The sequence below is a fragment of the Pterocles gutturalis genome, unplaced genomic scaffold, assembly GCF_000699245.1.
Source record: "Pterocles gutturalis isolate BGI_N339 unplaced genomic scaffold, ASM69924v1 scaffold10413, whole genome shotgun sequence".
In the NCBI taxonomy this organism is placed as follows: Eukaryota; Metazoa; Chordata; class Aves; order Pterocliformes; family Pteroclidae; genus Pterocles; species Pterocles gutturalis.
This window is the reverse complement of record NW_010123060.1, coordinates 37,294-50,253: the sequence shown is the minus strand read 5'-3', so window position 1 is coordinate 50,253 and position 12,960 is coordinate 37,294. Positions and strand designations below refer to the sequence as shown.

Sequence of the window (12,960 nt, the reverse complement as noted above, 5' to 3'; positions counted from 1 at the left end):
TCTACTGAGCAAATCCTGTAAAGTAGATGTACAGAAATAAGCAGACCTGAAAATGAGTTATTTCTAATCAAATTCAAGTTGAAGTCTTTACTTAAACCCAAGAAGCTTTACGGATTAACCCATTTATTGTTACCAGATGTAGGGTACAGGACACTGCAGCAGGTTCCCAAAACGCACTCTCTGTTGGGAAGTTAGCTCTTTCACTCACACCGACAAGGCTGCCTGCAGCACCAGGCTGGCCGGGGTAGAGGCCGAAGCTGCCCGCCTGCTCTCACACCGTGTGAAAGAAAGCACACACCCGCGTGCCTGACAGTGACAATGGGAGCAAAAGCACTCTGACCTCTCCTCCTCTTACTCCCTTCCTCCACCTGACCATTTCCTAGCCTGGTAAATAACCTCCTGGGACTGAGCCTAGGTAACCTTCACATCACTATCACATACTTAGTTGAAATGATTTTTCTAAGTAAAGAGATTCAAGTTTTTCTAGATGACCAAGCACTACAGGCCAAGGGGCGCATTCAGCTCATGCCGTTAGTGCAGCCCTTCCCTCAGCTGTAGCCTCACCAAAAAGCATTTGACCTCAACTCTGAGCCACGAGACTCAATTTAGGTACAAAAGCGCTGTAAATCCGCTTTGAAGAGATGCAGGCCGAGCACACCAACAAAGCTGATGGTTGAGACAATACCGCACTGGTCCCCACACAGAGTGGGTCATTTTCCTGCTCTTTATCACCTGCGAAGAAACCAACAATGTGTCGCAGCATGTCTGACCTCAGCGCGCACTCCCAGACCACGGGCAGGCGCTGAAGCAGCAGCAAGCGTGCAGCTTTGGGAAAGAGCACGAACTCCGTCACCCCGTGCCAGCCGCTTGCGCAGCCGTGCAGCATGAGCCGCTCTGAGCGGGCCGGGCCGTGTGAAAGGTTCTCACAGACCGGGGCCCTGACCCCAGCTCACAGATCTGTTTATTTCATGGCCTGACTCGGGCTGCCCTGAGCTCAGCAGTGCTTTGGTTGAGCACTGCAGATCTGGCATAGCACCCACTTTAATTAATGATACTCCTCACCCCTTGAGGTTTTTTGCCATTTTTGTTCATCGGGACCTTAAAAATAATTACTAAATCAAAGAGTTAATTAAGTAATTCCCTATAGCTGTTAATTAAATAATTCCCATCCACACCTGCTGTTTGTGAACATGCAGTCTGCTTTTCCTGCGTCTTTGTTCCTAGGATCTTTCTTAGTCCATATACTTTTTCTGTCGAAAGTCCAATGAGAAAAGCCCAGAATTTCCAAGTTTCCAGTGACTTGTTCCCTTCACTTATTTATTTACCTCTACCTTGCCCAAAAGGTTTGTGAAAACTTCTCTTATTCACTGACGTCTTGTTTTCTAGCTGCATCCAACTTTTCCCTGCCAACTGAAATTGAATGCCCATTTAGTCAGAGGCCATTTCCGATACAGGCCTTGCTCTACAAGTCAGCCATCAGCGCTTGGCTATGTGATGACCCCTGTATTCTCCTTAGTGTTGTCTTCTGCAGTAAATTATGCTTAATCACCCATCAGTCGCAGGCCTCCCTTCTTCATTGCACATCTACAGACTGTGGTACACCGTTCCACTACCTCAAACCGCCTGCGTCTTCAACAGAAAATGAGTGAGATGGATGTTACTCTGTTGTCCCACATCTGCTTGTATATATACCTTTATATTGCTGCGTTCCAGTAATGCCTTTCAGGAAATTGCCTTTGTGACTCTTCCTTCACTACTCTCACCCTCAAATCAGCAGAGGCCAGCAAGTGGCTTCTTTGCTACTGCCCTTTTTTGTGCTGTACAGCTTGTCCTCCTTCCCAAGGAACAAAACAGGTTACTTTCTGATGGGATGCCTGCTTTCTTTGTTCTACAGAAAGAACAATCAGGTTGCTCCTGAACCTAGGTTTCCCATGCTGGCTCATGAAAAAACATTTCCATGACTTCTTTATTTCTTTTACTGCCATCAAAGGCTGATCCTTAGAGCCTTCCCCCCCCCCCCCCCTTTTTTTTTTTGTTCTGCCAAGTCAAACTGCACTTGAGAGTAACCATGCTCATCTGTTTCAGATGGAGATTATTTTACATTTACAAGACACGAACCCATCGGAGTGTGTGGACAGATCATCCCTGTGAGTATCTCTACTAGCGCTTTCTATTTATTTTCATTTGAACCAGCTCTCTTTAAAGACACATAAAACATGGTCCTCAGCTATGTGTGTTTTCCATTACGAAAAAAGCTGAGCTCATATTGTTGACATATCTTTAACAGCCTCCCTGCAAATGCTTATTTGAACATGCTAATAGGGTTTAGGTTCTGTTATTAGGAGTTAAATTCTCAAGTCATAGAATTCTCATGATTAAAACAACCAAAGCAAAACACAGTGTTAATATGCTGTCAGTGGTTATAGATGTTCACACAAGTTATGGAAAATTGATGCTTTGCTGTGGTAGTCTTTTATTTATTTAGTTTTTACTGTGATTTAACAGGCTCCTCAGTTCCTGCGAGAATGTGATGCATTTTAATTCCATTCTTTTCCTGCTATTTCTTTTACAAGGCTGGAGGAGAAAAGGAAACACCAAGAGACATATCATTACAATTAACACTGTGTAGCTAATAAAAGAGATGAAATGTTTGTTTTATTTGTTATGAGAGAGAAACACGGCATTTCATCAAACCTAATACTCCCCCTACACCCCAATATACATCCTTAATATACTCTTGCTGAACACTGCATGGGAATTAACACTGTGAAGTTAACTTTTTCAGAAGAACCAGTTTACCAGCTTTAGCAGAAATTTCAATGGGAGGCTCACATATAGCTATTAAAATCTTGTGTGGAAGCTTTTCTCCTTGACAAAGCACTGGGGAACTAATCAGGACATTCTCTGAAATTTTTGTTGATGTTGTTTTTTATTTTGCTCATGTTAACCACAAAACCACTGAACAGCAACATGCAGCAATTCCATTAAAAGACGAGCAGTCGGAAAAGATTACTTGAACAATGTTAAGCTCTTTTTCCCTATTTACATTTGTTGTTATTTGATGTCTTTGTTAAGGGGTGGCTATTGTGTTTGGCACTCCATAGAAACTCAGAGAAACATGCAAAAGACTCAAGTCTGTGTCAACACCCGTCCTGCAAACACCTCCACGCTCTCCTAACTTGACTCGCGAGCAGTCCTTATGAATGAGTGATTCCACAGCTCTGTCCCCATTCTTCAGCCAAGCATATGCATAAGCATTTGCAAAATGAAAACCTCAACATCTAAGCCCAAAGTGGCTGGACTTCTCTTGGGCTTGTCTCGTTGAGCTTAACTGGCAGATCTGTTGAAGAAACTTGGCCACAGGCTGAACATCATGCCAAAAGCAGAATTTATTTAGTTTAGATTTGTAAAACTCTTTGCTCAGGGTACCCAGCCATCTACCATACTTGTTCATTCTTCCCCCAAGCCTGTCCTCCAAAAATTCAACATGGCTGTCATACACATCCCTTCCGACACTGCTGTTAATCTGTTACAGATTTCCTCCCCAGCTACCAGTCACAGAGCACAGCCCCTGGGCCGCTGCACGCACCCTGCCATTACACTAGCAAATATGTTATTACAAAAATAAAATTAAACAGCAAGCCTAACACTAAACTCCTCATCCTCTTTCACATCCTAGCTCCCATCAAAACATATGCTCTTTGGCAGCTTTGTAGCATAAGCAGGGCTATATACTACCCTATAAAACTCCTCAGAGTTCTCTTTGCAGTACAATTAGAAGCACAGGCTGTCAGCACACTGTTGGCCCTATAGCTCCCCTCCCAGGTTTATATACTGGAGATGGAATTAAAACATCACTTTGTCTCCGGAGTTTATAAACAACTGAGGGAGTAAAAAATTGGGTGTTCGCTGAAGGAAAGACAGTTGTGTATTTTTTCAAGCTAGCCAGGGGCTAGAGAGATGTCCGTGAGAGTGGCAGCTGATACGCTTCAGGCAATAACATGTTCTGGCCAGTGGCTCTCTTTCTGGCTGATATTTTCTACTTTCTTTCCAGAGGAGATTATGATACGGATTTATAAGAGTGATTGTGCAAATGCAGTTATTTTACTACTCTGGCATTTCCACTGAAGTCAGGGGGACTATCCACTTAAACTGTTAGGATCAGGCCTTGATGCAGAAAGGCTTGTTACTCTTTATCCACAACTTGTTTGCGCATCAAACTAATATAATTCACTACAGCTGCTGCAGCAAAATGAAGTTGAAATTAATGATGATACAAAATTTTATATCAGCAAAGAGTGTTCCTCAACTTGGTTTTTACTGTTCTTTTGATGTCTTCCATATAAATTGCTCAGTAAGAAGTTTTCAAGAAAATTAAATGCTTTGACATTTATGGTTTCTTTATTGTAATCCCGTCAGTTGAGGATTATATAAATATGAGTATAAATTTTATATCTTAAGATGTATTCAGGGATAGGAAATTTACATCCAGAAATGCTTCAGCATGAACAAACAGTTCTTCCCAAATGTATCAGAAGCAAGAACTATTTGTCATGGGGGAACTAAAAGTGCCAATTGCAAAACAGTAAATGAAATTTAAAAATTGTGACTAAAAAAAATAATCAACTGATAACAGAAGATTCTTTTATGAAGACTGCGGGTGGGGGCTGTAGTTCTTTGAACATGAGAGAAAGAACTCAAAGGTCACTGTTGTCACTTTCTTAATGGCAGCAATTAAAAAAAAAAATCCTTGCTTTGTGCTGGGAAAGATTTATGTTGAGGATCAGCCTGAGAAATAAGTGAGGTAGCAGCTTGACATCTTGAAAACAAAACACCACTGCAATATTTTTCCGTCTATCAACTTTTATTTTTTCCTACAGTGGAACTTCCCCCTGCTGATGTTTGCATGGAAGATTGCTCCAGCTCTGTGCTGTGGCAATACAGTAGTTATTAAACCAGCAGAACAAACACCACTCAGCGCTCTCTATATGGGAGCCCTCATCAAGGAGGTAAGAATAATTGACAGGAATAATGTCTCTGTCTCTCCTTGTGGGGAAAGAACTACCAGCACATGCCTGGTTTAACGTGCTCTGTCAGTTTTTCATAAATCATGCTTCACTTCATTCATTCCTACTTTGACAGGCTGGCTTTCCACCAGGAGTTATCAATATTTTGCCAGGATTTGGTCCAATTGTTGGGGCAGCCATAGCATCTCATGTTGGCATTGATAAAATTGCTTTTACTGGATCCACTGAGGTAAGAGGATTCCTGGATATGTTACTGTAAAACGTGAGTAAATACTTATGTAGATAGTAGTAAGCTACATTTCTCACTGTCACTGAGTAAAAGAGCTACATCTAAATAACAGTGGTCTGTCCTTTCCAGCTAAACTTATGTACCGTAATACTTCCAAAGCAGAAATGGCTCCTTTCCTCCAGCCCCTGCTGTGCTCAGCACCTCAGCACAGGAGATATGCCTGGAAAAATATTGCTGGGATTTCCTGTGGGCTTATGAGGATGTGAATCACATGCAAGCAGGCAGAACATCCCGTGTATATCACAGCACACATAAATGCTGCTTAAGCGTCCATAATTTGTGTATCTTGGCATACTTGGGGAAAAGGGGAGAGGAAGGGGGCAAATTGGGGCTAATGTACTTCAACTTTGATGCTGCATTCTAGTATACTGAGGATGAGGAGGAGGTCTAAAGAGGAAAGAGTGCAAGGAGAAAAAGAGATTGTCCAAGATATCTGGTTCCAAAATGATGGAAAGAAGCTGGCCAGAAGATGAAGTTGTCTCCTGGATGCCAAAATGTCTTGCTATGAGTCTATTATGCAGACGTTACAGAGGAGGTTCAGTGTGAAGACGAAGGCTGTAATCTACAGAAAGAATAGCGAATCCTGAAAACTCAGATCATGCCTTGCTCTCAAATACACGCCAAGCTGGCTGTTATCAGGGTTGGGGTGGGGGTGATTGAGGTACTCCAGACTGAAGTCACAGGAGAAGGGGCCTTATCTCATCGTCTGAAGGCAGACAGAAAGGAATCTCAGAGGGAGTTTCAGGGCTGGTTATATTTAGAGGGTGCTAAACCCAGCCCTTTTCAATTCAAAAATCTGACAAACTATTGTATGGAGGGAGCTAAACCCCAGAGATCCAGTCTCTCTCTGATATGTTTGACTCCAGCTCATGACAATGGGAGGCTTTATGCATCCCAGGGATACTGCTCTTCACAGTGAGTCAACTTGGTTTTGATTTGAGTCGTTAAATTCACTGACCAAGCAGCCCTAGATATGGGTGCATATCTCCCTGGTGGGCCCAGGGATTGCAGAGACCAGCTCAATTATTTCAAATAAATTACCCTGGTGGAGTTATCCTGTAATCGAGTTTGGAAGTCACCGTACATGAGCCTAAATTACCAGTAAAATGTAGCTGCAGTCATATGCCTAATTTGCACACACACAGTTGCTCTGCAATTGCTATACGCCTGTACGTTATTTTTTTTTACGGCCCAGTTTTAGATTATAATATGCACAGGTTACATTCTAGATCAATGGCAACATCAGATTATTCTGTGGAATTACTCTAGTCATTGCATCTCCTGTAACCAATTTCTGTTATCATCCTGGAATACTGAAAACCTTAATATGAGCTGATTGCCCCCCATAAGTTAAGTTGAAACAATTGTTTTCATAAAGATATGTGGTCTGTGTTTAAGATAAATATTCTATTATACAGGATGTTGCACTGTTTGGAGGAGGAAAAATACAGATGGGTTAGGTTTCAAAGTTGTCTTTTGTAGCCAAAATAAATTTTTATTGTAGTTCCAGACGGCTTTAGTTTTAATAGGCGTTTAAACTCAAAAGCTGTGGGTTTTATACTAACTCAGTGCCTACCTTTAAAAGCCTTACTAATAGGAAGTGAAAAGCATTACAGAGATGAAAAAGCAATTCTCTAAGAACCTAAAGCAAGAACAGATGGAACGTTTTAATGCAGAGTTAGTGTAAACTATTCCATATTGTTTGATTTCCTGTAACACTGAATTTTTGTAACAGCAAGTCAACATTGTAACATTTTAAACACAATGCTGTGATATGAGCTGTACTATAGTCCTTGACTTCTCCAAAACAGATTTCAATTTCTAATGAAATAATAATGGAAATATTTTGTCTCTCTGGTCTTGTCTGAGGCATGTCAATCCACTCTAGTGATGTGGATTTCCGATAGCCATCAGATATATAAATGCCATGATATTAACTTCCATTCCCCATTTCATCCAGGTGCTAGTTAAGGCAGTTAATACTTTCAACTTGAGCAAGTTAATGATAAAACCTATCTGTAGAAAAGCAAAGATCTTCAAGTTTTTCCTCAAGTTTTCACCATGAGGTTCTTTTGGTAAAAGTTATAAATTCTTTACCTTTGAAGCAGACACTTATGGCTAATGAAAACTCCCCATTTGCCTGTAAAAATCACAAAACCCACACTATTATCTATTTCCTGCAAAGTTTTTTTTAAGGGCAGAAAACAGGCTACTCTTCCTACAAAAAATTTAATGCTAATGTTTTCCAAAATTTGTAGAACCCAATCTATACAAATATGAGGCAAAAAGCCAAGTTCATGACCTTATCTCCATAAAGCCTGACACAGCCACACCGAGGATCCATCCAGCCTACCACCTGCCTTGTAACATGACCAGTAACAGATGCTTATAGAAGAAGAGAGCATGTGTAGAGTGATCCTTTCCTTGCTGTAGCCTCACAGTTCTGGCAATCAACAATTTAAGGACATCCTGAGCCCCAAGGTGCATCTGGACAATTGTATTTAATAGCAACCAATGGCCTTGTCATCCATGCATTAGTCCAGTCCCCCCTGACACTCCTGACTATTGTGAGGCCTCAAGCCCATGCCTGTGCAATGAAAACACATAAATGACTTCTAATTTACGATCCTGATTTCTAATTTATGATCCTGGTCCAGTTTACACTCCCCATTTCTTTTCTGTTTCATAGATTGTCTAGTGCTTTGAAAATTGTTTTAAATACTACTATTGACTTTTCACACACTCCCTCCCAAATACATGTGAAAAATCATAAAGACCTTTTTTTCTGTGGTACCATCACTGTTTGATTCCACTTCTCTCCCTCTTTCCTTCTGAATGCTCCTTTTCTGGGTTAGCTCACGCACACTCATCCCTTAGCCTGCTCCTTATGAAACACCCTCCCCTGGATCATCTCCTCTCCCGGTCCCCCAGTGCATGGCTCCCAAAACTCTTCCCCCTACAGCTCACTAGGAAGGGTTCTACAGACACCTGGCAAGCTGTCACACTGAAAGAAACAAAATCATACTGACTAGGAAAGCAAGCCTGAAAATATTGTGCCTTCTTAGATTCCCGCAGCTTTCTTGGCTTCTCTGCTTGCTTTGGTTCATCCCCTTCAGCAGCTTGTTTGATATGGGCATTTTAACGAAAGTGTTTGTTTTTACTATGTTGTTTTTAGTGAACCAGGGCTAATCCATGATCCTCCTTAATTACGGCAATCTCCTCTCAGGCTTCACTGACACGTTTTTCCTCATTTTCTACAAGCAGATGAAACTTAAGCTGCCAAAACGAGTCTTTCCTCCCAGCCAATCTGACCATGTCAACACTTGTTCCTAGCCCTTTCCTACCTTCCCTTGAAAGCTCATCATCAATTTAAATACCTAATTACAACTTACTATGTTTCTCCTTGATCTTTCTGGTCGCTAGCTGTAGGGTGAAACTCTCCCCCTCCAGGACCTTGGAAGTGGTTCTGTAAAGCTCAGCTACGTCCCACACTATCTCAGTTGCTCACTATACATGTCTTTCCATTTTACTCTGCCCCTCTCTGCCTCAACTGCTTCACTGCTCTATGTATTCCTGTCTATTTGAGTTCCTTTTCAAAAATTACTCACAAAGACTTAAGTAAAACCTAGTCATTCATATTTTCTGGTCTTAGAAATAAATCCCGAGTCAGGATGTCTGGTTTATCAGTGTGCTTGCTGTTGGGCTGCAGAGCTCAGAAGTACAGGAGACGTTAGTCAAGTCTCTTCTCTTCCCCAGGTAAATGAACAGTGGACCTTATTCACTTCCAAGACAAGTGCTGATAAGGGGACAATTTTTACTCATATCAGAAGTGCAGAGAGGTTCTTCATATTACCTTCTTATTTTCTGAAAGAACTTTTGCTAAGTAGCAAAGGTGAGAGGCCTTCAAATAGCAGAGAAAAGCAGCCATCAGAAGCTGCTCTGCTCTTCGTTGGCCTCTATTTCCACTCGGATCCGTGAATTCAGTCACAGGTTTTGCAAATACAGGTATTTTGACTGCTGTGAGCTGTCTGGCTACGTCTGTGTATGTGTGCTCAATTTGAACGGGAACTGGGTACCCCTGAGTTCCTGGTGCACAGGGAACAGTTGGGTGCAGTATGTTCTGGGTTTAAGATTAGATGTGATTCTGGAGAGCAAGAAGTTATGCATTTAAAAATATCTACATTTAAAGCACTGGCTGGATTAAAAATTGTATTTCGTTTGTATCAAAACTTGAATGAGTTCTTATAACTTCTGTTCAAAACCAAGTGTGTTGCCTCCAACTCTCTCCAGCTGTTAAACACTCTCAAGATTAGAATTATAGATAGCACACAGAACATTTGAAGCCCTGGCCAACAAGAAATATATCCTAAGTGGCTGGTTTCCACTTTGTTCAAACTATGACCCATTAAAATGCAGACAGATTAAAGATAGGATTCAGGTCTGTGTTCATGCAGTTCTTTAGAGTAACCCAAATAAATATCCAACAAATTGCTTTGGATGCCTGTGTAAACAAAAGGTCTATAAACAACTACAATAAACCCCAGCAAAAGAGTCTGCATTTTGCTTGGCAGAATGTTTTCTTTATGCACTTAGATTAACAAACCATGATCTCATCATTAGTCAACAAGATTCTAGAGAGACCATCAAAGCAAACTACAGGAGAGTCAAGATTGATTCATGCCAAACAAATGTTTGCAGCTAACAGCTGTATTACCACTGATTCTAATTTACTCAGCAGGATTCTCCTTTCATTTCCGAAGTGAAATGAATGTCACAATGCATGATGCTGACAGAATGTCTACCTACTGCACAAGCAATGGGTTTTGTCAGCTCTCCTGGATCACACAATCTCTTGCTGGTTTTGGATATCATGAAGAATTACATCCTGGCATTTTCTACCTTAGCAACAGGAATCCTAAAGGTGATTTGACCTGTTCTGGGAAGTCTGTTAGCTTCCCGTGGTACGCACAGGCCCTGGTCAAAGTAAGGATTTAAGGAGGCTACATTATCCCTCATTCTGGCTTCTGATGAATCATATCTTGGACAGCTTGTGCCTCCTGAATGAAAAGTAGTTGTTTCCCTTTTCCTTCCCTGGAGCTTTTTGTAGAATTTAGCGAGCCGTCTTTGGACAACTGTTGTGCCTCTTTGCCTATAAAAGATACACGACAAAAGGATTCGCCTTCTTAAAACTGAAACAACAGAGTGGTGCAGCAGCCCTGTCAAATTTAACAGGAGTTTAGGCACGGACTTCCACACGGCCAGGATTTAACTTAAGGAACAAATAAGCCATTTATAGCTTAGGATTCTCTCTAGGAATTTCTGTTTGGGATTGCCTTGTTACTTGTGCTGCCCTATTCACTGTGCTCTTTCCAGAGCCGCTCCCCACACAGGGCACTGCATAGTCAAATAAAGCTGCTTTTCTTCATGTCAGTATTTCAAAATTCACTTGTCTTTGCTGGAGGCATGCCCTGAACATGCCATGCAGTCCTAAAATATATCTCAGAAAGATTTTTCATACAACCTGGAATTTTAAAAAAATCAGACTGACGAAGTAAGCGGCAGTATGAGTTTGAAGGTTTTGCCTAAACACCGACATCCAGTGCCTCAATACCTGGAGAGAGGAAACTGCAATTCCAGAAAACGTAGAATTTTTCTGTCTGATCATACCATCTCCCCAAAACGTAATAAATCTCTTATAACTTAAAACCTTTACTGTTTTTCAGATATTCTCTCAATATCCCAAGAAAGGTATAATAGCAAAGATGGGCAGCCCAGTTATTTAAAATACCTAAGTAACTGAAGTTGTATGTCTGCTCTGACAATTTTTGCACTGTTGATGGAATCTTTCAATCTACATACCTTCCTGTGCAGTCTTACCTTCCCAGTCTTGTCTGTGACAGCATGCAAGAAAATGACCTGCTGTTAGCTAGACTGCTGTTCCCCTGCGTTCAGGTGTTCCCTGATGACTTAACCTGTATCTGCTATCGAAGGAAGGTTCAGAGCAGAGGAGAAGCCAGACATTCTGATGGAGCTGCAGAGGAAGTATTACAAACCTTGGAGGTTTGCTTTTGACTTGAGACTTCCAGTGCTTTAACAGTAACAGGCAAATACGCCTGTATCACATAGAAGTATTGATTTCTGAATGAAAACAGAAAATTAAGAGAACATGAAAGGCAACAGACTTTTTTGAATTTCTGCACAAAGTATTTAAGTGACTGCATAAGCCTCCTGTTGAAAGAGTCATTAAACTTCCAAACACAGAAGGCATAAAAAAGCACCAATCAAAAGTTTTGTATCATGATACACTCTCAATGCCCAACGTCATAGAGTTGACAGTCCAGAAACAGACCCTTCCAGGACCATTCTTCAAATAGCTTTTTTTTGCACAGGGCTGCCACAAAATGCTTCTTTAATCTTTGTTGTTCTGAATAACAAATTGTTTTCTTTGAGATGGGCCAAATTACATCTGCCTCATCCTCCATGCAGATTACAAGGTTATGGTACCTCACAAGCTATCCAGGGATACTCCTGATATCAATCTTGAAGCCTATTCAAAACAAGGATGGGGAGTCAGGGCTTTCCCTGCCATTTATAATCGCAAAGCTCCATTATGTGTGGGGGAGTCCTCTCTGCAGCGCTCCCTTGCAAGGCTGTACTGCCTATTGGGAGCTCGCAGATATTGCCGAGAGACACCGCAGGAAGCATGTACTGAAAGCCCATACAGATTGGAACACTATCACTTATCCGTTTCATGCTGTCTTTCTCCATAAAGAGAGGGTCAGTCAAAAAAGGCTGCCTTTGTCACTAAATAATCACAGCGCTGATGCCTTCCCTAAGACTTTTCTCAACCGTTAAGTGCAGAGAGCACACTAGGAGCACAGGGAAGACAAATGCTGAGCAGCATGAGCCCTATCATCCTGATGTCTACACTGAGTTCTAGTGGGAAGGACACACTGAAGCTGTCTGTTAAGTTTATACTTGGAAACTTGACAACAACCTCCCTGTACTGACAATACTCTGGACTATACTTTTCCAGATTAACACCACTGTCTCCAAGCCCTTTGGACTTTAATGTTTGCCATATACATAATATTTGGACTTGCATATTTGCCAATCAGTTGTTTGCACAGAATCCTTTCAAAATCTTTACTTACATGGACAAAAGAGTTTTGACATTAAAGTGGTAGGATGAAATCTAGAGAGATGGTGGGCTGGACACATTGCTTCCTCGGTCTGTTCTGCTCTTTGTGAATTTTTGAGGGGAAATAGGTGGCGGTTGTTCTTTGAGACAGGGAGGTTCAAGGCAGTGAGGGTGTGAATGGCATTGGCTGGCACTGGCTATAAACACAGCTCACTCACTGATCTCCAGTGTACATTTTCAGCAGTTTGAGAGATCTGGAAATTCCAGATGACGTGCTCAATGTATGTGGTGGGGGTGGAGGGCAGAAAGGGTCCTTCTTTTTCATGTTCACTTCTGGCTGTCAGTCAAACATAGCAATAAAATCAGCTCAAATTAAGGGGATATGCAAGGAATTCCGTGATAATGTCAACACTCCATTCCATCAATATAGGGGTAAAGAAAAGCAGCTAATTTTTTTTTTTTTTTAAAGAAATAACCTCAGTCACACTTGACTGTGGTATCAC

At 41.5% G+C, this 12,960-nt stretch overlaps 1 protein-coding gene across 3 annotated transcripts in view; it reads left to right on the top strand.

Annotated features, from left to right (window-relative positions):
- The window catches only part of ALDH1A2 (aldehyde dehydrogenase 1 family, member A2), a 56,178-nt gene that overhangs the window by 29,628 nt on the left and 13,590 nt on the right, over nt 1-12,960 (top strand). The window contains exons 5-7 of one of the 3 annotated variants that reach the window (XM_010077757.1): nt 2,086-2,147; nt 4,881-5,009; nt 5,143-5,256. In XM_010077757.1, the coding sequence (XP_010076059.1) occupies nt 2,086-2,147; nt 4,881-5,009; nt 5,143-5,256 (305 nt within the window). The remainder of the gene's footprint in view (nt 1-2,085; nt 2,148-4,880; nt 5,010-5,142; nt 5,257-12,960) is intronic. The other 2 variants (XM_010077758.1, XM_010077759.1) reach the window with 2 other exon arrangements.